The sequence below is a fragment of the Gadus chalcogrammus genome, chromosome 12 (genome assembly GCF_026213295.1).
Source record: "Gadus chalcogrammus isolate NIFS_2021 chromosome 12, NIFS_Gcha_1.0, whole genome shotgun sequence".
Taxonomy (NCBI): Eukaryota; Metazoa; Chordata; class Actinopteri; order Gadiformes; family Gadidae; genus Gadus; species Gadus chalcogrammus.
The window spans coordinates 26,158,334-26,182,432 of record NC_079423.1 but is presented as its reverse complement, the minus strand read 5'-3'; the positions used below and the strand labels follow the sequence as shown (position 1 = coordinate 26,182,432).

The window sequence follows — 24,099 nt, the reverse complement described above, 5'->3', positions numbered from 1 at the left end:
TGACTTTATCAACTTACTTATAAGGAACCTACTGCTGCACTTGTACTCATTAATACGCTGACCATCTTTAAATATCTTCTTTTAATATGTATTTTTAGTATCTTAGTATGTCTTTATTTATATTAATAGTTTATTTTAAGTTAAACAAATTCTAGGGTTTTAGGTAGCACACTGAGACCTGAGTGCTATATTTCGTTTTTCATGTAATTGTTAAATGACAATTAAAGCATCCTTGATCCTTGAATTCTCTTGATTCGGGTTTATCGGTTGAACTGTCCACTTGTGAGTTGAAAACAGCTCCCCTTCTGTCAGTAGACAGCAGCCATGTTGGATCCTCTCGTAACCTGCTGATCTGCGCTGCTTCCTGAGTGCGACCAGAAGAGAGTCACGTGATGCCGGTTTGATACCACCGTGCAGAAACTTACTGGATGGGACGTGGACGTTGTTTGTTTTTTAATGCTTGTACACAACATACGTTACAATAAACGTAGAAATAGTACTACTTGGTATATTTACTTCAGTGTCAAACCTGTGTAACTTGTCTTTCTTGATTGGTCCTGTTTTTCTCAATTTAACCTTTCACACTTTGCTCCATATATCATATATATAGGATAGTATAGGTATAACCTACTTTTCTAGTTGATGAAAAATTAAAAAAGAATAAATGAAAGGTACCGCTTTGGTTGATAGTTTGGGTCCTCTGCCGCGTGTCCTATCTTTGTATCTGACACTTTGACGTATTGAGACTGCATACACCATATGGACCAAATGTGTGTGTGTGTGTGTGTGTGTGTGGGGGCCGGTATGTGTCCTGATACATTCCAATTCAAGGGACCTGTAGAGATGAATGCCAAAGGGGTGATTCTGAAGGCCTTTGAGCAGTACAGACTGAAGACATGCATTGACTTCACACCATGGAAAGGGGAGGAGAACTACATCTCTGTGTTCAAGGGCAGCGGGTGACAACAAATCTGCACAATATGCACCTTTATATTGCACTATACGTTCATATACATGACAGGCTTGAGGCTGGCCTCAAAGTTCAAAACTGGAATGATAATGATTTCATTGAATATTCTATAGCCTGTTTTCAAATACATCACTATATCTGTTAATAACTTAATAATCCACAACGGAAAAAATCAAACTGAGTCGATTTACATTATGCTTCAACATCATTTTCGGATAATTATTTGTAACAATTACATCATAGCTTTGCATCATAATCAATAGCCAAGACCCCAAATGTATGAACAAGTGCAATGACATGATGAAACATAGTTCGGGCGAAGACATTGAGGAAATTGAGGACATTGACCGCTTGAAGAAACGTTTCCTCTTTGTCTGTGGTCTGTGGACAGTTCCTTCTCCTTTGTGGGGAACCGCCGTGAGGGGAAGCAGAGGCTGTCCATCAGCAGTAACTGCGACTTCCTAGGCACCGTGGAGCACAAGTTCCTTCACCTGCTGGGCTTCTGGCACGAGCAGTCGCTCAGAGGATAGAGTGATAGTGTTTGCTCTCTCGCTCTGGTTAGTTTGATTTGAGCCATGCTTTCCAGAATGCTAATCCTGGTCGTTGCGCTGACCTGGTACCGAGTGAGTATATGCATTCATTTTTGTGACATGGATTTTCTTATTGATTAAAAAATACGTTGTTTTAGTTGTTTAGTTGGTACACAAGTAAATTACTGCGTAGGAAAATATACACCATGAGAGTGTCATTTAAATTGCACTATTCGTATTATGAAACAATGAACCGACAAATGCCAAAATGATAAGTTATCGTAATTGTGCAGGTAAAGGCATTCTTGCAAACCAAAAATCAAACACACTCTTTTATTTATCAGTCAATGGTACAAGTTCTTTATTCTACTCTGCAAAAGTGAGCCAGTGAAAACAACCATATCCCTTATGCATGAATGAAAAGGGAGTCAATAGAATAGCCTGGCAAGCTTGGTCAGCCCAGGTCGTTCAAGGCGTGAGAAGAGTGGTACTGGCATTAATGCATTTTAATAACAATTTTCTACAGACGGTGGCCAAACTATCTGGAGAAACAGGTAAGTGATTCACTGTGCCATTCCTTTCAAGAGTTTCACTGTTTCACTGAAAGATTACTTGAACTCAAGTAATTATTAGTATGAGTGAATACGTGTTTCTAAAAGTCTCTCAAAGTGCTCTGCTATTTCTACTAGTGCATTTTAGTAAACATACATATATTCTATTCCGTAGAAATTGATGTGGATGAGGGCCAGGACTGGGATATCTTGGATGTCAATAAGGGTTTGTATATTTCTCTTGGTTTCTACGCTCTGACTATATATTTATATCAGTATTCTGAATATACCTCCTTGTGGATGTAAATAAAACAACACATTTTATTGGCAGGACTTGACTTGTTGGAGGGTGATATTGAAAATGTCGAGGTGAGTTAGTGTTTCCTGAGATACCTTTACCTGATCAAGCTGAAGTTTCATCCTCCTGCTGTCACTGCTTCACTAGAGTCATAATATGAAGAGCCTTCTTGATTGTGTTTATACTTAATCTGTGATTCAGATGATTTTAAATTTGTGATAATGAGACCTCATATCAAAATCAAAAGGCTAACATCTAACGCAGCAATTTTTTGATTGTAAATCAGAAACAACCTGTGCCAGATTTTATGAAAACGTTGCTGAGTTGTAAAGCCAGTTAGGAACTAGCAGCAAGCCAACATTAGATATAGGTTCTCAAAGGTATCATGGCTTTCTAAATGTTAACCCGTCCCATTCTTCATTCCAATAAGTTTGACGAGAGAAACACCATCATCGGAGATCAGTACCGTTGGCCGAAAACGATTCCTTACTATATAGAAGAAAGCGTTGGTGAGTTGATGCTCTCATATGGAACCTCAAAAGCATCAGAATATTGAAATATAGAAAGTGCATAAACTAAACCAAATTTGTGTGTGTGTGTGTGTGTGTGTGTGTGTGTGTGTGTGTGTGTGTGTGTGTGTGTGTGTGTGTGTGTGTGTGTGTGTGTGTGTGTGTGTGTGTGTGTGTGTGTGTGTGTGTGTGCTTGTGTGTTTGTGTGTTGGTCTGTATGTGTTGTGGTACATACATATCCATGGGACTTGTAGAGATGAATGCCAAAGGGGTGATTCTGAAGGGCTTTGAGCAGTACAGACTGAAGACATGCATTGACTTCACACCATGGAAAGGGGAGGAGAACTACATCTCTGTGTTCAAGGGCAGCGGGTGAGAACAATTGGATTTTCTAGTATGGCAACATACTAGACAATAAAGCTTTTTGAATCTTGAATCTTGAATCTTGAATCAAATCTGCACATTATGCACCTCTATCTTGCTTTATACATTCATATACATGACATGCTTGATGCTGGCCTCAAAGTTCAAAACTGGAATGATTATGATTTCGTTGAATATTCTATAGCCTGCTTTCAAATACATCACTATATCTGTTAATAACTTAATAATCCACGACGAAAAAAATCAAACTGAGGTGCATACAATTATGCTTCAGGATCATTTTCGGTTAATTATTAGTAATAATTACATCATAGCTTTTCATCATAATCAATAGCCAAGACCACAAATGAACGATGAACAGGTGCAATGAAACGAAGTTCTGACGAGGACATTGAGGACCTAGCCAGCGTGAAGAAACTTTCCCTCTCTGTCTGTGGTCTGTGGACAGTTGCTTCTCCTCTGTGGGGAACCGGCGCGAGGGGAAGCAGAGGCTGTCCATCGGCAGTAACTGCGACCGCCTGGGCACCGTGGAGCACGAGTTCCTGCACGCGCTGGGCTTCTGGCACGAGCAGTCCCGGGCGGACCGCAACGACTATGTCAACATCATGAAGGATCAGATTGAGCCGGGTATGATGTCGTTGTCAGTGTTGAAGACGGCCAATGTCTCTCTCTTACAAACTAATTCTCTAACAACCTGACCCATACATTATATACTCAGTATTTTACACACAGTATTTAGATATTTAATATATTTTTGCATTACAATGCATAAATGGTGTATTCGTTGTAGTACCTGGTGGTGATAGTTATACTGTATGTATTCAGGTATTATGTATGATGGGTGTATGAGGTTTGAGTTGTTCAGGAAATAGTTTTTGTTTTGCCGCCCCTCTGCATGTGAAGGGCAAATCCCCCCTTAGTGCAAATAAAGATTTGTTCTGTTGTATTCTATTGTATTATATTCTAACTTCTTTCATCTCCAACATGCAAACTCTATGTGTTGGAACACAGGCAAGGCTCACAACTTCAACAAGTACGACGACAAGGTGTCCAGCTCCCTAGGCGTGCCCTATGACTACGGCTCGGTGATGCACTACGGCAAGAGAGCGTTCAGCATCGCCTCGGCGCCGACCATCGTCACCAAGATCCCAGAGTTCATGGACGTGATCGGCCAACGGATAGAGATCAGCGACAGCGACCTCCTCAAGCTGAACCGCCTCTACAACTGCAGTGGGTTGAGTTATACCACATGACCACTATGTACAGAGGCGTCATCAGAGCACAAACACAGGTGTCGCTCATCTTGAAGCTAATTATGGGTCTGCTGGTTTTATACCAGGGCAAGGGTAGAATGGGCTAATGGAGATAACACATTGCTGACCACTGCTGGTGCTTAGACACATACTGTAAATGAAACAACTGGAAACCATTAAACAGTGGTGATTGCATGCTGCATTATGCATGATGGGCTCAAATGAGTGTAAGACTTGAACAGGCCCAATCCCGAGGTCCGGACTCACAGACTCACAGCCTTTGCTGCGCGTTCTCATGAAATTATTAAGTCTTTAGGGCTGTCCCAATGTCGAATTCCAAAGGGCGTGAGGGTTGGAGTCCACACTTACCGAGCCCTTTCTGTGAGTCTGCATCAGTGCAGACTTCACCTAAGGGAATAACCCACAGTTCAAAGCGTTGTGACGTTTACCACGGAGACCATAGGGAAATCCGGAAATTAGGAAGGTAAACAACAAGACGGCGCTACTGTCAATGCGCGACCAGATGGGAATTTTGTGTGAGCCGGATCATTTGGATCAGCTCACCAACAGGAGCCGGCTCTTTTGGCTCCCAAACGGCTCTTCATATTACTAATTATACCTTTTATATTTCAGCCAAATGTAGCCTGATCTGACTTATGATTAGTATGTGTAGGCCAATAATCACCTAATTCAATACAACCTTTATACTGAAGCATTCCAAAGTATAAATTATATTTTCTAATATAAATAAATTGCTGCAGCCGATTGTTTTCATTGCATTTACAAAAAAACAAAAAAAAGGAGAATTCCCAAACCGGCAAGTGTCAGCAGCATCTTTGTCATTAAACGTTGCCAAGGTAACATGTGCTCTCGTGAAGTGCTATCCCAATCCCATATATACCTATCTGAGCCCATGTGGCCTCACACACTCGCTCACTTTGCACCTTTGATCAATTAAGTCCATGAGTCCTTAGTCCTCAGTCCTTAGGGCTCACTTTGGGATTGGGCCACTGAGTACCGATTTATTCAAATATTTCAATGATATGATGTATCACGTATTTGTGGTTCTAAAAGCCGAATACAGTAGAATACCAAATTATACTTATACCTGCTATCTTCACGTAATGTGTAATCCATTCCAATAAATTAATTCCCCTGTGTGATGTTTTGCATGATAAAGGCAGATCATGCAGAGCAGATCCAGCAGATATGAAAATTGTCAAAGTCCAAACAGCATTTGCAGCTGTTCGCTCTCAATTGTTATCAATTGAGTTATCGATTGTTGTTCTAGTTTTTTTATTATTTTATTTTTTATTTTATTAATGTTTAATAGTTGTGTACCTCACTGATAAATACACCTTCCTAGGCAATAAGGCAAAGGTAAGTTCATACCAAATGTGTTTTGGATGATGGCCTTCCCCCTGAATTCGATTTTTAAAAAAAAGCTTCCCTTTAGAGACAGACTCTGTTCTTGCATTACTAACCCATCACATGAATCCCTTCCACAGCCACCTCTTCCACCTTTGTGGAGAGCTGCGACTTTGAGGAGCTGAACATCTGTGGGATGATCCAGGGTCCGAACAACAAGTGGGAACAGCGTATGGCTGTGAGTGCAGGACCTCAAACAGACTTCACCTCAATGGGACAATGCAAAGGTAGCGATAACTTGTATACCTATACTTGTTATTCACAACTATGTCATTCTAGTCATTTTATTATTTTGGTTTTACTTTCAGATATACACTGCATTCAATATAGGAATCAAATTTTTTCAGAACAAAGTACAGGATAATCCCTTATAACCCACAGCTAAAAGTTTGCAGTTGAAAATACTTCCTCTGAAGTAGGACAGGTCAATACTGTTTACAATAATGTCAGGCCTGTACAACAAGTCAAAACACTACTATTGAATTTAACTTTATCGCAATTTTTTTTAAAACACAAGTTTTGCATATTGCAACTGAATGTATTGAACATTTGAATGGAAATAGAAATGTAAACGACATAATGTATTGTGGTTTAATACACTTAATGTGCAGTAATGGACACTGTTGCCAACAGGAAAGGGCTACTTCATGCATTTCAGCACTGCATGTGGGTCCGCTGGGGACAGTGGGTTTCTTGAGAGCCGGTTCCTGTATCCTAAGCCTGGGGTCCAGTGTCTGCAGTTCTTCCTCTACAGCAGCGGGGGTGCTAACGATTCCCTCAAGATGTGGGTGCGGGAGTATGACGAACTCAACCCTCAAGGGAGAATGACGCTTTTTGAGACCATAACAGGTGTGTTCAAATCCACACTAAGCTCATTGTTAAAATCAACACTAAGATGAGCGTCTTTCGGACTTCCCCCTGTCCTGGCCCAATTCCTAATCTGGGTTCTTATAACATTATGGCCACAAAGTCATCTCCCAGTCTCTGATTGGATAGTTTCCTCATTCCACACCTGTCCACAGTACTTGACAAATGCAATGAATTAATTAATAATGAATGTGTCTCACTACCATCTGTGTGTTATTTGTGAATAGAACAAAGAAATCACTTTGATTATTGTTCGTGCTGAACATGTCCGTTTATCTCTCAAATACGTCAAAGGTTCAAGAAGATCATGGGAGCTGCGTCACGTGACTCTCAACATAACCAAAAAGTCCAGAGTGGTGTTCGAGGGGGTGAAGGGAGACGCGTCTGCCAGGTTGGGGGGTCTCTCGCTCGATGACGTCAACATCTGGTCCGGCCAATGCCCCCAGCATGTGTGGAAAATACGCAACATCACCAGTCTCCTGGCAACCACGCCAGTAGGCACCAAGGTGTACAGTCCCTCTTTCCTGTCACCGACTGGCTATTCTTTCCAGGTGAGTCCTAACCAACACCTTGCTCTTGATTTCCACTCCCCAGTGAATAAACCGCACACGGATTTTCATATGCAGGCTTTGAGTGCCTCTATTCATAGACCATGGATAGAAAGAAGTATGCCTCAACTGCTTTCTTGTTAAACACCTCAGCCACTACAATATGAATCATGACGCTAAATTATAACAATATACAATTACAAAAGTTGATTCATAATGTTTGGGCTGTGTGGATACATGAGACAAACAAAAGGCAAATACACAATTAACATAACCCTTTAATGGCCATAGGTTCAATCTACTTATAAGCATATGAATATACCAGTTATTAGTGCAAAAATTCTCCACAAAGGAGGGTGGTAGTTTCATCCTGCGTGTTGCCCTGCTGTGCAGGTAGGTTCGTACCTCAATGGACTCAGCACCCGTCCTGACACCATGGCGCTCTACCTGTACCTGACCTCCGGCCCCAATGACAACAGCCTGAAGTGGCCTTGTCCCTGGCACCAGGCCACCATGTCTCTGATGGACCAGCAGTCGGATGTCAGGACCCGGATGAACATGCAGCACATGTTCACCACTGATCCAAACAAGAAGGACGGTAAGCCCGCCGGCCACGCCCAGGGAGGCCGCTGTTGGAACAAGTCAACACTGTTTGCAGTGCTTTGTGGAAAACGTTCTCGTCATGGATCCTAACCTGATGCATCAAAGTTCAGGGATAGATCCATACCATTTTCTATTGCTATCAGGATACGACAATGACTTTGTTTGTGTCTGTGTGCGTGCATGTGCGTCTGACTGTTGACCCATTCTAGTAGGTTGGTTCCATTTAGGTTCAGGCGTGTTTGTGCATCTATGCCTTTCATCCCATTGCGGTTGTTCAGTTTCCCTTAGGTTCAATCATTTAGCAGACACTAAACAATCAAAGCAAATATTTAAATTTGAGCACAAAATCAAGTGTCTGCACATGCAAGCATATGCATGCAACAACTGGAGAGAGTAGAGTGTGCAGAGTAGATAACGGTATCTACATCGACCCAGAAGCAATAAACAACGTCCTAAAAACAACCAATCACTAGGGCTCTGGGAAGGCAGCAGTCCTGTAGTGAGCAGAAGAGAATAAAGGAGAGTGAAAGGAAGTAAGGTCTCCTTTCCTTCCTCTGACAGGTCTTGAGTTCTTCTGGGACCGGCCCAGTAAGGTGGGGTCCCTGGTGAATGGCCCTGATGGGAGCTACTACCGCGGCCCTGGCACTGGGACGAGCAGCTTCCTCACTCACAGCCGACTGCACAGCAGGAAGTACATTAAAGGAGACGACGCCTACTTCCTCCTGAGTCTGCAAGGTGGGGGACATTACTGTGGAGTGTGATAGTGACAGAGTTATTAGGACATTGGGTTATTTCTTAATTCAGTGTATGCTGTTCATGCTGCAGGTAAGTTTTAAGAGCTAGAATTTGATTGTAATTTGTTAAAGGGCCAAGCCATTGGGAGTGAAATGCTCTGAAAATATGTTTCTGATTGGTTGACTATACCTGCCTCTGGAGGACAATTTCCCCTTTATATTGTCCATCCACTCATTTGCATGAGTGGATGAATTTTTCAAGTTTACTTTTTTACATGTATTTCTAAAGTGGCCTATATTAACAATGTTGATTTGATATCTTAAGACCCTTTTTCTTAGAATGTTAGTGCCGGACAGCATGTTGAAGCTTGTCTTCCCACCAAGAATAATGTATCGGTTTTGCCGTAGTTTGTGTTTGCTGTTAGCCAAAACATCGCCAGCAACTTCATATAAAAAATATAAAGCAAAACAGCGCGTTAACCCCAGATGTCAGCTTGCCTATCAGACTTTTAATGCATTATCCAAGCCTGATTTATGAGACTAACATATCAGCACCCATAAACCGTTCTTTCAGATATTTCTCAGTTGCTGCTCCCTCAGCCCCTGCCACCCTCTGCACCCCACCCCAAGGAGAGGGCCCTGGCCCCAGACGTACCCCTTGGGGCCAACAAAGGCCAAAATACCCTAGTGATGGCGCTCACGCTGACGGTGTCAGCATCGCTGCTGTTGGTTGCCTTGGTTACCAGCATGTACGTGCGGAGGAGACTGAGGACACAGTGGCAGCAGATTGACAAAGCGGTCCTCTTAGAGGGCATGCCTGGATTACTGGAACAGTGAGTTTAACCACCGAGACGTTTCAGTTTTGTGAAACCACCACTAGGGAGCACTGCAAGAACACTATTTCACTTCCTTAATGCCTTGTAATTATATGACGCTTTTGAATTACTAATGCAACACAAGACAATTAAATTAAAATTATAGTAATGAAATGCAGGGGTTATACATATTGACTTGTTTGCCAGAAGTACATTAGTGGTTAAACCACAAGTATAATCCAAATATGCCATATTTAATGATTTGACCCATCTCCCTTGGAAGGATTAATAATGCTTTGCATCTGTTATAACAGGAAGGCCTGAACGATTCACCACGCGTCTCTTTGATCAACCAGCCGTGGGAAACCCACAAGACTGCCCACTGAATTACTATGCATAAAAGCTTAAATGTCTGCTAATCACAATTAAAGCAGGGTGAATAAGTCAATTTTGTTCAAGCAAGACCTGAAAGTATAACATAACTTTTGTTGCCTTCATTCCACTAGTCGCCACGTCAAAATACAAGGGAGGATAATGTATGTGCCACGCTATTGCAATGCTTAAATCGCTCATTAAAATGCATAAATAAAAATGTTTTAATAAAACCACACCAGTCTCCCTGCTCAAACTATTTATTCTTGTTTAAACAAAAATCAAGCAATTATAAAATGATTTTTTTGGCGTTGTGAGGCAGGAGGAAGAGGAGGAGTCCGTCATCAGATGAGGAAGACCACGCCCTCAGACACCATGACCTGGTTGTCGTCCTGCATGCGGCCCAGCAGCTGCTCTACCTCCCCCTCCTGGAAGCCTTCGCCCTGGGCCGGAGTGGGGTCCTTGTTGACCAGGCCCAGCAGCTCGGCCACCGCCACTGACTGGGAGCGCTTGGTCTTGAAGGCCTGCAGTAGAGCCCCCTTGAACGCCTTGAGTCTGGAGGACACGATGGTCCAATAAAAAAACATTTAATTATACAGCCCTCTTCAAAGCACTGAAAGTGCTTCACATGGGGAGGAATAGTCCCACCTCATCCACTACCAATGCCCCTGTTCCACTTTTGTATGCTTCATTTATGTAACCAATTGCTGCTTACATTTTTGTGCACTCATAATGGGGCACACTGGGTTATTTGTTGCAACCTACTACTGCAATGACCATTTGGTAAAACATTTATTAGCAAATGTTCTATGCGGGTACATGAATGCGCCATTAAATCAAGACCATGGATACATATGCTAGTGAAGCATAGAGAACACTCATGTGCCCTGTGCCTTGGAGAGAAATGGGCCATCATCTTGCATAGATCTCAAGTGTTGATGGTGACATAGGACAGTGTTTGACACTTATTTTGGGAGGTGCTCCATACCTGTCCTGACTTATCTCCTTCTTCCGTGGAGTCTGCGATAAAGGCTTGGGTCTTAGATTGGGTTGGGCTGAAGTAAAATAAAATCATAACATCTATTATTTACATTTAAACTTAAATGTTGGGCCACTTTAAAGTGTATTGACATTTAACGCAGCTTTCACTTAACTTTTTTTGACACCAACATTGAAGTAAAAGTCAACAATGTTAATTGGGAGCATCGATAAAATGTAAAGAAAGAGTAAAAGTTAAATTCTGCTTTCTGGCCCAAACTATAAACGAGCCAAGTGTTGGGCATCATACCATTCTCCTCCCCAGCAAAGTCATAAGGATCAGCCTTGGAGCCTGCCATCTTGTTCAGGTCATCTTTTGTAGCCAGGGCGCGTTGCCTAGTTCCAGAAATAAGAATGCAAATCGTTTTCTAGGCTTCAGTTATGCGCTATCGATTTGCATAGCAGGTTAGTTTAAGTTGGTGATCAAACAAAAAAAGCTGCGATACTGATCTAGTGACCTTTAGATTACCATTGAAGTTTGGAGGGCGTTTGCTCCAGATATGGTGATAAAAATAGTAAGTTTAGTTAGTGGCATCTATTGGAGGAAACCTTGACCCAGTAATGGTGTGTTCACCAACAACAACAACAACAACAACAACAAAAAGGGGATGAGTTGAAAAGAAGAAGACCTGGTGCTTCTCTTGGGATCCTGGCTGTGACTTTCGGACTGGGATTGCGTCTGGGATTGGGACTGGGACTGGGACTGGGACTGGCTCAGGTCCATGTCTTCATCTGGAGCTTTACGCTTCTTTTCCTTCTCCAGTATCTAGTATACAAAATTCTGAGCCGAGTTCATTTTTCAACTCGGATAAATGAAATCCAAAGTACGACTTGTGCATCAAAACTGCTTGAAATACTTTTATGTATCCTTTTATCTTATGGCTTTGGCAATGACCTTTTTGAAGTAGGCAAACTGCATCAGTTCAAGGGCAGCCTCCGCGTCTTCCATGTCAATGGTTTTACTCATTCGGGCTTTGGCGTGCGCTGTGCCCAATCGAATCATGGTCTCCAGGGCACGGGCAGTTACTGGGATAGTCTGAGGCAAAAGAGCAACAATCTTTTTTGGTTGCAAATTACTTTACATTTTGTGCGTGAAATCCATATTCATTCATCAATATTACAATGAACTAGCGATGCAAAATCTATCTAGTCAGGCAGGAGCTTCTGCAGGCAGCAGAGTCTGAAGGGGGTAAATGGGGCAATACAGACCCTGGCGGTATCCGAGTTGAACTGGTCATGGCTGCGGAGCTTGGAGTACTCTTCTGAGATGTAGTCCGATGCCTCCTGGGTGAGCACAGGCTTCACTAGCTTGGCCACATGGATGTACTTTCTGATGAACTCCATCGTAACCACCTTCTCCCTAGAGAAAGGAGCAGACGACAATATGCTGGCCGGTATTTTGAGCCGTCCATCCATCTTTTACAGATCGTAGAGTCAAGCACAGGAATGCATACATTTTGTATTGTACTGGTTTCAAAAACTTTACGCAAAGACTTTGAAACCTCCGTTCCGGAGATGAAAGCTTACTTCTTGCTACGGTGGCTGTGTAGGATGCTGTCCTTTTCATATATTTGGAGCTCCTGCTTTGCGGTGTCTGTGATGTTAGGGTCCTCTGTGGCAAAGATGTCCACATTGCTTCCGAGAGGCATCGCTTTATAAATACAAAAATCACCATGATTTACTGCACACTCAGCGAGCAATCCGTTTTAGCAGTCATTTTGGAGAACTCGTCATTTCAAGTGTTCTCCTGCCAATACCACCATTCTCCTTGCATGAGGTTTTGTGACTAAAAAGGCATTAACTGCAACCATCACAGTTTTATTGAGCCGTTTCACACCTCTTCCCATCTCTACCCAAGGGGCTAAATATGTGGCTCAGCTCTTATTTGAAAATTGGTAGAACACCGCCAATGCTAAATCCTTTCCACAATCTGGTTCGGGCCAAATCACCTTCTGGGGGAGTAGAGCAAGATATTTTACGGGATACATCAGAGTGTCTATTAAACCATGGGTCGGGTACCCAGAATGGGTTCGACCCGCTACAAAATGGGTTTAAGGTGGATCGTGGTCCGACCACCCACTCACATGGTGTGGCAAGACCCCCGCGAGCCCCAGGTCCCCCCTCCTCACCCGTCCCCTCCTGCTCCCCGGGGGTCCGGTAGCGGTGCATGCGCAGCACGTGCTCAGAGATCTGCAGGTCGCTCTCCGGGTCCATGTTGTCCAGCACGATGAAGAGGAGGTCGAAGCGAGACAGCAGGGAGTCCTGCAGGCCGATGTTCTCCATGGGGGTCTTGTACTGGTCATACTGGGGGAAGAGAAATAAGATGACGGGGGTCTTGTACAGGTCGTACCGGGGGGAGAGAAACGGTCAACCTTAACAGACACCTATATCTCCTGAGGTGCAGGCTCAACATGCATTCACCAACACAAGTTTGAGAAATCCTTGAAGTCCGTCTAGCACAGACGGATAGTAGCCCAAGACAGACGGGTCTGGCAGTTGCCACCCAAGTCCGTAGTTGCCACCTTTTGAGCAACGTTATTTCCGCCAACCATGAAAACATAACCAAGCAGAAACATACAAGGAGGCGAATGGAACACATTGCTAAAAGGTGCCATATTATACCACCAGGTGCGAGTGTGATTAGCCGTTAAAAGCCGTGGAAATCGGTAGACGGATCTATCCAGCACATATCTAGGTGGACACGCCCACTTGTGATGTCAGAAGAGGCAGATTTAGAAAAAACGGATTGTAAGGGCTAATCCACTCACACCTGGTGGGATAATACGTCGCCTTTAACGCCGTCGCAATTGGTCGGAAACCGAATGCGTGACGCATCAAAAAGCTTCCCTCACCCTGCCGTACACGGGGTTGGCGGCAGCCAGGACGCTGCAGCGAGCGTTGAGCCGGGCCTGGATGCCGGCCTTGGCGATGGTGACCCGGCCCTGCTCCATCACCTCGTGGATGGCCGTTCGGTCCATGTCGGACATCTTGTCAAACTCGTCGATGCACACCACCCCTCTGTCGGCCAACACCATGGCTCCGGCCTCCAGGATCCTCTCGCCTGATCACCAGACAAACATCAGCGAATAGGCAGGGAGAGACGGCCCTTAACCATGTCACCCAACATCTACAATAGACTGTAATACGATGCATATCAGCATCCCAGAGAAAACTACAAACGGTTAATTTGTGAGAAAACAGTGCATGTCCTAGTTATATAGAGACTCAAGTCAGGCAGTGTCGATATTCAACTTGAGAATCATACATAATTATTTTTGAAATATAATTAAAAGTTCTGCATACATAAAATGCAACGTGAAAACATAATTCAGGGATCAAATCAAACATCAGATTTGTTAGACATCAGCACTTCATTTGCCGTCGTATACAGACAACGGAGATGTTAACCCGAAAAATCTACGTGGGGAAGAAGTTGACCGTACCAGTCTCCGTATCCGTGGTAACGGCCGCCGTCAGACCAACGCCGGTAGAGCCCCTCCCTGTGGTGGGTATGGCCCGGGGAGCCGTGTAGAGCACGTAGCGTAGCAGCTGGGACTTGGCCACCGAGGGGTCACCTACATGGCAACAAGGACCAGACCGATCATGGTCTGCATCATTACCCCCGGTTTGAGGTGGACCCATTTATACCGCTTCAAAGCAACCAACCTATCAGGAGTATGTTGATATCCCCACGGATGCGGGAGCCATTCTCCAGGATGGTCTCATTCCCTCCCAGCAACAGGCAAAGGATGGCCTTCTTTATGTAGCAGTGGCCGTGGATACTGGGGGCGAGCGAGCGGCCCAGGTGTTCAAACACATCCTACATTGGCAAAGAATGGCACGTTTAAAAAAAATAAATGGACTTAAATTAGCCCTTCGCCAACACTTATTATTCTGCTTCCAACGTTTTATTCCTAATATTCTATCCTCTCGATGCTTCGTACATCACGTCTTATTTGCGTCTTGTCATACATTATGTCCATTATTGTTTGGATACTTACTGTACATATATTATCTAATGTTTTGACCCCAGAAGGCTAGCCGGTCATGATGGCGTCTGTTAATAGAGATCCTTCAAATAAAAATAAGCCCTTGAATTCATTTTAGTGTCCCTTATAATATTGTCTTCAAGTAACTTCCCTCCAAATTCTAGTAATACAGTAGTCAACGGCTAAAAAGTTTGTGGGTTTGCCAAGAAAATAACCACCCAAAGAAATGTATGCAATGGCATCAAACAAGCATACTTTTGGGTGGGCTTTGCAGAACTTCTTGATCTTGTGCACATCATCAGCAGAGAAGGTCGGTACAATTTCCTTGCTCATGAGTTTGACATTATTGACCAGAAGCGTTGTCCTGTAGAGATAAAATTAAATACATAAATAGACTGGCTTCATCAGAAAGACAACACAAGCAATGTCTCAACTGCCCCGGATCACCCTTCAGTGGAACCCTATACACTCACAATCTATCACACTGCTCCCACGTTGGCCCTTGCAGGCCTGAATGCCTTATGATCTTAATACGTCTTCATTACCAATGTCCTTTGTATCAATTGCACACTACCCTGCCATCTCTACGCCACGATTAAATAGCCATCTTTAGATGTCCACCTGGCTCACATTTATCTAAATAGCCTTACCCGACAAAAGCCCTCTTTGCCCATTCAATCTGTTACAGGCTGCCACATAAACTACACATTGCACAAGGTCATTCTTTGCAGCCACCTGAAACTCAAATAGGCCAATCCAACATGCAGCTGCCTCCGGCTGGCACACATGCCAGGAAACAAATTATATTTCCTCTTTGATCATATTCCCTTTCGTACATAGAGATGCTGTATGCAAAATGTAAGAGCCATAATTTGAATACTCTATTATAAATGCCATCCCTCAGCCATTTCCCCTCAAACAGATTTAGACCACTCCCCACTCATTTCTGACAAATCAGGGAATCACTTTCCAATCGGGATGAGAATCCATCTTGCCCGCAGTCGATCATACGTGAAGCTAGTAGCACCACCAGAGGTGCACAAAGGGTTTGGTCCCCGTCTTTGCATTCAAGCCTCCGGCAGCTTTAATGTACCTCATCGAATAAAGCCTTGCAGCATGTAAAAAAAAAAAGAAAAAAAAAAAAGGACCACATCTCTCTGGGTGATCAATTCATCTCAGTTCACTGAAACATCCCTTACCAATACACAAACCCCCCCCCCCCCCCCCACTGACCTGAAGGTGCCCGAGGTGAAGCCCCCCTGTTTAGCAGGCAGGCAGCGGTACACGCCCACCAACTGCACACGGTCTCCGGGTTTGGCCTGGTCCACCAGGTCAGCGTCCGTGATGACGTCCACCGACCGGGGCAGCTGGCCGGCGGGGGCCTTCTCGGGCATCTCCTGGATGGTCAGGGTCTGGTGGTCCTGGTAGGCGCACAGCCCGTACTCTGTCTCCAAAGGGTTGTTCTCCTCATCCTGACACACACACACACACACACACACACACACACACACACACACACACACACACACACACACACACACACACACACACACACACACACACACACACACACACACACACACACACACACACACACACACCAGAGCATCTTGGAATTGAAGGGTCATGTAGGTAGCTAGCTGCCGCCTCGGCATCAGCTAATGGGGAATCCATTCAATAAACAACAACAATGTAGAGAGGAGACAGTTGCTGCATGAACAACCAATGATCAACCACAATGCACAGCTGTACCAACCTTGGTAGGGTATACAGCACTGGAGGGGAAGGCGTCCAGAGAGGTGAGGTCTGTGTACTTCCGCTCCAAGGTCTTCTTGGTAGCAGGGCAGTAGTGTACACTCCGCATGATCTTTGGCCTCACAAGAGAACCTTAGAGGTCAAATTAATAAAAAGGCTGGGACAACCTCAATGCTTTGCATCTCAGCGACAAACTCACACAAACACATTAACACTTTCCCCAGGTCCTTAAATGTTAGATTTAAGATTATACTGAGTTAATAAAATCCGTTTTTTATATTAAAAAAATGTTTTTCCATTGAAAGGTCTCAACTTATGTGCAGGCAATATATTTTTTTACATCACAAGCATCTAGTGACTATTTCATCAAACATCACATTATGGGACAAAATTGTATGATTCTTGAAGAGGCCGTCTACCTACACTTGGTAACAATGCCTTCCACACAGACCAGGCTTCCAAGGTGGCGGGCAGTGAGGGTCCTGGGGCTGACGTGGTTGGTCCCGAAGCTGCCCTCGAAACCAATGTGGAAGTCCTCAAACTGTTTGGCAAAGGTGGCATCAATGGAGGCCACCAGATCTTTCAGGGCCTTCTGGAACGCGATCAATTCACCGAACGAATCCTTCAGCATACTGCAAAAGGAGAATATAAACAAGAGATCCAGAAACACATCTCTGCAATAATCATAAGTAATTATTTTATATTAACATTACATATTATTCCTGAATAATAGTTATGTTATGTTGTGTACAAACTGCTGGTTCCAAATTAAATTCAGAATACAAAATAATAGGCCTGTTGAAGAACAAAGACTTGACTATTTCTAATTTACAGTTCGTCGTGGTCTATGTATTATTAGGGTTGTTTATACCTCTATTGACTTATCTAAGGCTACAGATCTTGAAAGCCATCATTAGGGCAACGTAATTGATCTTAGCAGACACTTGATACAAATCACCAAATGTTAGCAACACAACTCACGCCTTCGCTCTCTTTTCGTTCCTCCTTCGCAAATCATTGATGTTCACGATGAGCCGACAAGCGTTATCAGACACCATATTCCTGACCTTCTCATGATAGACACCTTGGTCTTGCTTAAATGAAAATGAGAAAAACACAAAATTGATTAAAATATTGAAGTAAATTAAATAGTCTATTCGAATTGATTTTGAAAATGTACAATGCACAACTTTAAATTAGCCCACGTCATCATCTAGGAAGTCCAGGTACTCCCTCTGCGCCTCTCTGAGCTCGAGGTCCTCGAGTCCTCCACTCCCGTCCATCGCTCCTCTCCGAGGACCTAGCAGGTGCGACGTCTTATCAGCTTACAGCTGCGCCAATCAGCTTACCACGTGCACACAGGTGAAACGGAGGCAATAATAGCCTGTTGTTGGGCTTTGTTCATTGGACATTTCAGCTAGTGATTGATACACAAATGAAGACAATACGGGTCGACTAGAGAGACGTAGGCTACGTTAGTCAATGTGTATTTGTCAACCTTACTTCGCACAGTCCAAACGTCCAGCAATGTAATAATCCAAGTCGTTGTTCATTATCCTTTGAATATCTCCTATTTATGGATATGTGAAGCACACATTTTGGTGGTAAGCCTATTTTAGGGAAAGCTAAAAAGACTCGAATGAAACAAAAATCCATTTGAGGGCGCATCACCCCCACGTTTATAATTAGTAACACGCAACGAAGCAGCAGGTGCGACGCCCAGGTATGCCCAGAATGTTTGACCCTATCAATTAACCCGGGCCAAGCATGCCCTCTGTGTTCAGCCACGCACAATAAGCCAAACTGTTATCTTAATACAAAAGGGGTTATCTTAATACAATTTGCCCTTTTTTGAAAACCTCATTTTGATAAATTAAAAGGTTTTAAAAAGTATGGTGATTGATTACGCAAAGCAGCAGGTGCAACGCCCCGGTATGCCGAGAATGTTTGACAAACTATCAACTGAACCAGGGTCAAGCACGCACACGTGTGTCCCGCAACGCCCAACGAAACCTAAACAGTTGGGGGGGCTACCTAAAGTCAACTTGCCCGGGTTAATTCATAATTTCAATGAAATTTAAAGTTTTTTTTAAGTATATTTATTGATTTATAAACCCGTGGGTTACATTGCTTGATTACAATTATGGTTATTAAGCTTGTTCATTTCGAAATTGGCGACGGTGAATGTGAATCGCTCAATAATCGTTATCCATGGACGTTTTGTGAACTACAAAACATGATCCCTTTTATCAATTCCACAAGAGAAAAATGACGCTCGTGGACGGAGTGACGTCAGGGAGGTGACGACAGTTGGCTTGTGACTGCGTGCACGAGAAGGCAGCGCGAGCAGACAGGAGTGCGCGTAGCAAGACCTCAGTTCTCTCAGCACGCGGGAGGAGCCGGGAAGGAGTGTCTCCTGGACTGCGGCGGCGACGGCGGCGATTTCGGCAGCATGGATCACGTCCTGGGGATTATTATTTACGGATACTAACAAAGAACCGCTTTGGAAAAATGGCCGAGAGGTAATGTACAGCTGCATTTTCCCTAGTTCACGATATGTAGCCTATAGCCGAGGCTGGTGCAGTTTTATTCACGGCTACATCCCGGTTAAAAGGGTGGCGATCTCGGCGACGGAGCTAACGTGAGCGATGGACGGCTGTGGTTCGGCTAAGGCTAGCTCCTCGCCCTTCCTTTTTAAAACGCTCAACGTTTTGCTGAATGAAGATGTGTCTCTGGCGGAGTTCCGTCACTAACCTAGCTGTCGGCTCTTTTTAATTCGGAATTTTAAAGGACGTTTATCAAGGTGGCCAGGGACTAGGTGCAGGCAAGAGGCTGCGTGTGTGGGTTCTCTGGGAGATGCTGTTGCATCCGGTGATGTGCACCTGTCTGACGGGAATCCTCTGATCCGCTGGAACGCGATTAGGACAGCATATTTTGAAGTGATTAGGACCATTGGTATTATTATCATGTAGTCCTCTGTGTCATAAACGCTTGGCTGCCTCTCGGTCCCTCAGCTTCTCATTCGCAGCATCCCTGTTTCAATGATGCTCCTGCGCGCTCACGCCAGCAGCGGTTACGCGATCGCAACCTTCGGGAAAAGGCTCGTCTGCCTGTACGCTAATCACTCAAAACTACAGCTTTACTTGGTTATACTCTATATAGGCATATCTCTTAACTACATGTTCCTTCCTTCGCTCAGTCCATTATTTATCTTGTCAATGGCGACATGATCCTCGACACAGTGCGTGAACAACGCCACTTCAGTTCAGCAAACTCAGTAGGGACGAGTAAATAATTGATGCCGATTAAATTTGCTTTGCTTGGGGGTCATTCGAACGTATGTAACACACACGCACATAGTGTTATAGCAGGTTTGACAAAAATCCGTCAAACAATTCACTGCATTCATGATTGTTAAAATGCATGGTTTGCTTGCTCAGAAACGAAATATGCAGTGACCTCATGATTATTGGGGCACTGAAATGAAATGCCCTTCATAGCATGATTTATCGGGTTCCTGGCTGAACACACTGTCTGTATGACCTTTTGTAAAATGGTCAGCCTATATGACAACAGCTTTCCTCTGAGCTTCCCTGAGCTGCTCATTCTGTTCATGCATTTCTTGAAAGGTGTCTGACTTGTTTCACTCGTGCTAAACTGTGGAATGCCTTTTTTAGCAACTTGGACCAAATTGACCAACGCTGGCATTACTAGCTTTCTTGCAACAATATAGCTTAGTGAAACTTGTATTTCCCCTACCAAAAGACAATTTTTTTTACTAGATTTCGTTTGTCTTGATTCCTAACCATATCCAATGTATTCTCCAGAATAACATCCACAATCGATATACCATTTTCAAGGTAATGCAGTCAATATAACCAAATACCTAATGTAACAATTTGGAATGACTACTGGCTATGTAGCCTGCATCAAATCGCCTTTCAAATAAGGCTTTGCATACAAACTCCCAATATATGTCATTCATTGTATTCATACTGCATGGGGCTTATGTTAAGTAGCCAGGTCTTTGCTTGTATACAAGTGGGCAGATCTGCAATGGCAAGTTGGGCCCAGAGCCCGAGCCTATATTTTCAGGGCTGCTGTCGACAACACATGCCTCACATAGTAGCAAAGCCTTGGCTGACATCCGATCATAGCAGCAGCAGCTCGGCTGGGCGGGGAGAGGGAGTCAGCTGGTACGATCCCGCTGACACATGTGGGCCCAACAACGTATATACATATGGCCACGTTGCGACTGCTCCAGATCCTGCCGTAGCCGTCACACATGCTCTCTTCCTGTGCGACACGTGCATGCAGATGCACTGTGTGTGTGTGTGTGTGTGTGTGTGTGTGTGTGTGTGTGTGTGTGTGTGTGTGTGTCGCAAGTTCAATGATTAGCCTCATGAGAGGGGAGGTTGAGATGTTTCGCCTTTTCTTTTAATGTACAGCTTTTTGCAAAGAAAATCTCACAGGTGATTAAGTCGCTGAATAATTATCATGCATCTGCTGCTGTGACGCATTGTCCTGTGATGGTTGCCAACAGCAGTGTAATTGACCAATGGGGATAGATTCGGTCCATCTCTCCTGCATCTGCGCTCCATTTTAGCCCGGAACCATTGAGCCGAAGGATGCCAACGTTGACGGTGTCTGTGTTTTTAGCATCACATGACAGGATTTCGTTCTCCCAGTGCGACTGTAATCTGACCGCGTCAACCCTTATGATGATGCCCGGCCAGGGCGGAGACTGAGAGATCAGTTCTGAGAGGACAGGCGTTTAGCGTTTCATGGTTTTTATTTGTAGCCGGGGCATAGGGCACCATGTGATGCTGTTGAGTGCACCCGGGTTCCATCAGCCTATCACGCCTGCAGCAGTCATTTTGAATTAAAAAAGCGAGCAGCGTTTGAGTATTGACCGGCATGGACAGTGGTTGGGAGGAAGAGATGAAGTGGGAGGGGGGGGGGGGGTACTCTCTGCTGCTAATAGGATTACTGTGTAAATGTGTTGGTCCGGAAGGCTTCCCCCAGAGGCTCAAACTCTTTGAGAGTGTGTGGTGTTTTCTTCTTATTTTTTTTCCATGAAATTAGTAAATCAGTCCATCAGCACGTTTGTGCGACTGAATCTATTTATTAATGGGCTTGATGTTGAGTTAGGGAGAGCGGGAAGGCGAGGCACAGTGTAGTAGTAGCACACTATATTGATTGAATTTGTTTTGCTCTCAATCTTGACCATGGTGGTCCCAATTATTCCTGGGTTGTGGGGGTATGCATAAATGGACACACATCAAGCTTCTGGTATGCACGCTTTTGCATGCGTGTTTCACTCCCTCTTCCTCTCTCCTTTGCGCCTTCATCTATCAACGTTCAGGCCTATCTGGTTTATAGCTTCCTTTCATGTGCCAACACTTTCATCTGTCTTCCTGCACAGCCATATGGCCTTTAAGTCAACTTATTTAGTCTAGAAAATGTATTCTTCTTTAGTCATGTTGACAAATAAATCAGATACAATGCTTTCATGTGGTGATGCATTAAAATGGTAAGACTTGTCATGAGCTACATTTCTGAAAATGGGACAAATATGAAATTCTTAATATTGGATCAGGTTTTAATTTTTTTATAGAAAGCATATCTTATTTTAGGGTTTTGATCTAATTTGAAAAAATTGCCTACATATAACTAGCAGATGTCTGCCGAGGCTATAATCACTGATCAATAAAAAAGGACAATTACTGTAGTGTCATAGTTCATCAAAATGATAGATGGAACATGAAGAAATAACTGATGTATTTTTGTTTTTTCGTCCCTTCTCGTCCAAAGGGGAGTAGGGACTATGAAGGGAAAATTAAAAGGAGGACCTGTAAAATCACTGAAAATGATCACTACTACCCTCCATTGCTCACTTTATGAAATTGTTACTGGTAAACCTCATCAAATGGTTGCAATTCAACTCAGTATATATTGTTTTTATTGTTGACATAGAAAATAGTACCCATTAGGGTCCAAAGGTAGTTTGTACAACACTGCCTGTGAGCAAGATGAGAGCTGGCTCCAACTAAACGCTATCTGTCAGGTTCGCCCCGTGTTTCGTTGCTGCCTCATAAGCTTCACACCCTGGGATCCATCTGGCTTGGAAGAAGGTGTGTGTGTGTGTGTGTGTGTGTGTGTGTGTGTGTGTGTGTGTGTGTGTGTGTGTGTGTGTGTGTGTGTGTGTGTGTGTGTGTGTGTGTGTGTGTGTGTGTGTGTGTGTGTGTGTGTGTGTGTGGTTTAAATCTGATCTGTATGCCTATAAAAAAGTAAAATGGGTCTAGAAAATGGTTTGCCTTGTGTTAAAGCAAGGAGGTTGAAAGCACATCCATAAGGAAGGCCAAAGGGCAGTAGGTGAATTCCATTTTGCCTCGTTCTTGAAATGTATTCCAGCTCCTACGCCCCCCATCACTCCCCACCCCATCTCTCATGATCCCCTTGGCCTGCTTCCCTAATAGCCGCTGCCCACAGTCTGAGCTCTCTGTCTGCCTGTCCCGTAAACCACCCAACAACCCAGTCCAGCAAAGCGAAGGAGGAGGAGGAGGAGTAGGAGGAAGACGAAAATAAACTACGCTATAGTATTCCATGCTGGCTCTGTGCAGCCCATTAACCTGTTTAAAATACGTTTGTCATTTCAAACACGTCATTTGTGCTCGCGCAGCATATGCTAGCTCCATGCGGATCATCCGAGACATGAAAAGCGGATCATGAATTTTCGCTGATGCTGCGTTTTTACCCGTGAGTAAATACCGGCAGTGGGCAAGAACAGAGAGGTACATGGCAGATGGTGGATGTTGGGAGGCACGCTGAATGCTTGCTGATGGGACTTATAAAAATAACTACCAAAACCAACCCAAAGAACAATAACCACTGCAGCACATTGCACTGCGTGTTCAAAACATTGATTTCAAATGATCTGGAAACCAACATTTGTTTAAATCTGAATAAAGAACATATACCTTACCTTGTGCCACTGAATGCTGTTGAAATAATAACTAGATATATTTGTTATTAAGTGTGATCAAGCCACCATTTATTTGTCAAGTTAAAAGTAATTATCCAAAGCATGGCACAGCAGTATAGCGTTATATAGCGTCATAAGCCTGAGTCATGAGCCTCTCCAGAAATATTCCTGCTGCTTATTGTTCCTTTGGTGCCGACTCATTCAACTACGATATTTAGGGTTACTGACTGTCCAATCACCCAGAACAATTTATTTAATAGTCCTATGTGCAAGATCATTTTTACACATCTGTCTTCATGAAAATATGATTCTATATCAAAGAAAGAAGAGTATTGATACATTTAAATGTAGGTAATCTTGTAGGTAATATACAATTAATACCCTCTGCTCCCATAACCGAACTACTTCCCCAAGTGGGGACATGGCAGTTGGCAGATCCTACCTTCTTTATTTCTTTCATCAGTCGGCTG

General features: G+C 43.8%; 3 protein-coding genes across 4 annotated transcripts in view; 2 read left to right on the top strand and 1 right to left on the bottom strand.

The window, feature by feature from the left end:
* Positions 1-1,436: 1,436 nt before the first annotated feature.
* LOC130392707 (meprin A subunit beta-like) lies at positions 1,437-11,970 on the top strand. Its single transcript, XM_056603212.1, has 15 exons — positions 1,437-1,593; positions 2,027-2,054; positions 2,227-2,277; positions 2,383-2,420; positions 2,780-2,858; positions 3,113-3,230; positions 3,691-3,869; positions 4,254-4,472; positions 6,004-6,150; positions 6,557-6,772; positions 7,085-7,341; positions 7,732-7,936; positions 8,503-8,676; positions 9,250-9,508; positions 9,805-11,970. The coding sequence occupies exons 1-15, from the start codon at positions 1,546-1,548 to the stop codon at positions 9,812-9,814; spliced, it is 2,028 nt and encodes a 675-aa protein (XP_056459187.1). The 5' UTR covers positions 1,437-1,545; the 3' UTR covers positions 9,815-11,970.
* On the bottom strand, positions 10,071-18,294 carry mcm3l (MCM3 minichromosome maintenance deficient 3 (S. cerevisiae), like). 2 transcript variants are annotated; one of them, XM_056603208.1, is made up of 18 exons: positions 18,148-18,294; positions 17,850-17,944; positions 17,626-17,738; positions 17,068-17,276; positions 16,646-16,776; positions 16,123-16,361; positions 15,145-15,253; positions 14,567-14,720; positions 14,344-14,475; positions 13,753-13,961; positions 13,030-13,204; positions 12,428-12,551; positions 12,110-12,260; positions 11,796-11,936; positions 11,530-11,666; positions 11,151-11,236; positions 10,851-10,917; positions 10,071-10,417 (listed from the first exon to the last, which is right to left on the bottom strand). In XM_056603208.1, exons 2-18 carry the CDS (start codon positions 17,925-17,927, stop codon positions 10,207-10,209), a joined length of 2,466 nt encoding a protein of 821 aa, XP_056459183.1. In that variant the 5' UTR covers positions 17,928-17,944; positions 18,148-18,294; the 3' UTR covers positions 10,071-10,206. The 2 variants fall into 2 exon arrangements, with proteins under 2 accessions (XP_056459183.1, XP_056459184.1); XM_056603209.1 differs by lacking the exon at positions 18,148-18,294 and having other exon boundaries at positions 17,850-18,059.
* The window catches only part of LOC130392704 (rho GTPase-activating protein 39-like), a 48,855-nt gene continuing 42,828 nt past the window's right edge, over positions 18,073-24,099 (top strand). Inside the window, 1 exon segment of the mRNA XM_056603207.1 lies at positions 18,073-19,166. Coding sequence (XP_056459182.1) covers positions 19,156-19,166 — 11 coding nt within the window. The 5' untranslated portion in view covers positions 18,073-19,155.

Bases quoted from the DNA above. Each gene is read 5' to 3' on its own strand.
- mcm3l (XM_056603208.1), bottom strand. From the start codon at position 17,927: ATGGACGGGAGTGGAGGACTCGAGGACCTCGAGCTCAGAGAGGCGCAG. The intron at 17,739-17,849 runs GTGGGCTAATTT...TTTTCATTTAAG, and splicing joins TGGACTTCCTAGATGATGAC to CAAGACCAAGGTGTCTATCA. The intron at 16,362-16,645 runs GTTGGTACAGCT...TGTGTGTGTCAG, and splicing joins GTGCTGTATACCCTACCAAG to GATGAGGAGAACAACCCTTT.
- LOC130392707 (XM_056603212.1), top strand. From the start codon at position 1,546: ATGCTTTCCAGAATGCTAATCCTGGTCGTTGCGCTGACCTGGTACCGA. The intron at 2,278-2,382 runs GTTTGTATATTT...TTTTATTGGCAG, and splicing joins TATCTTGGATGTCAATAAGG to GACTTGACTTGTTGGAGGGT. The intron at 6,773-7,084 runs GTGTGTTCAAAT...AATACGTCAAAG, and splicing joins GCTTTTTGAGACCATAACAG to GTTCAAGAAGATCATGGGAG.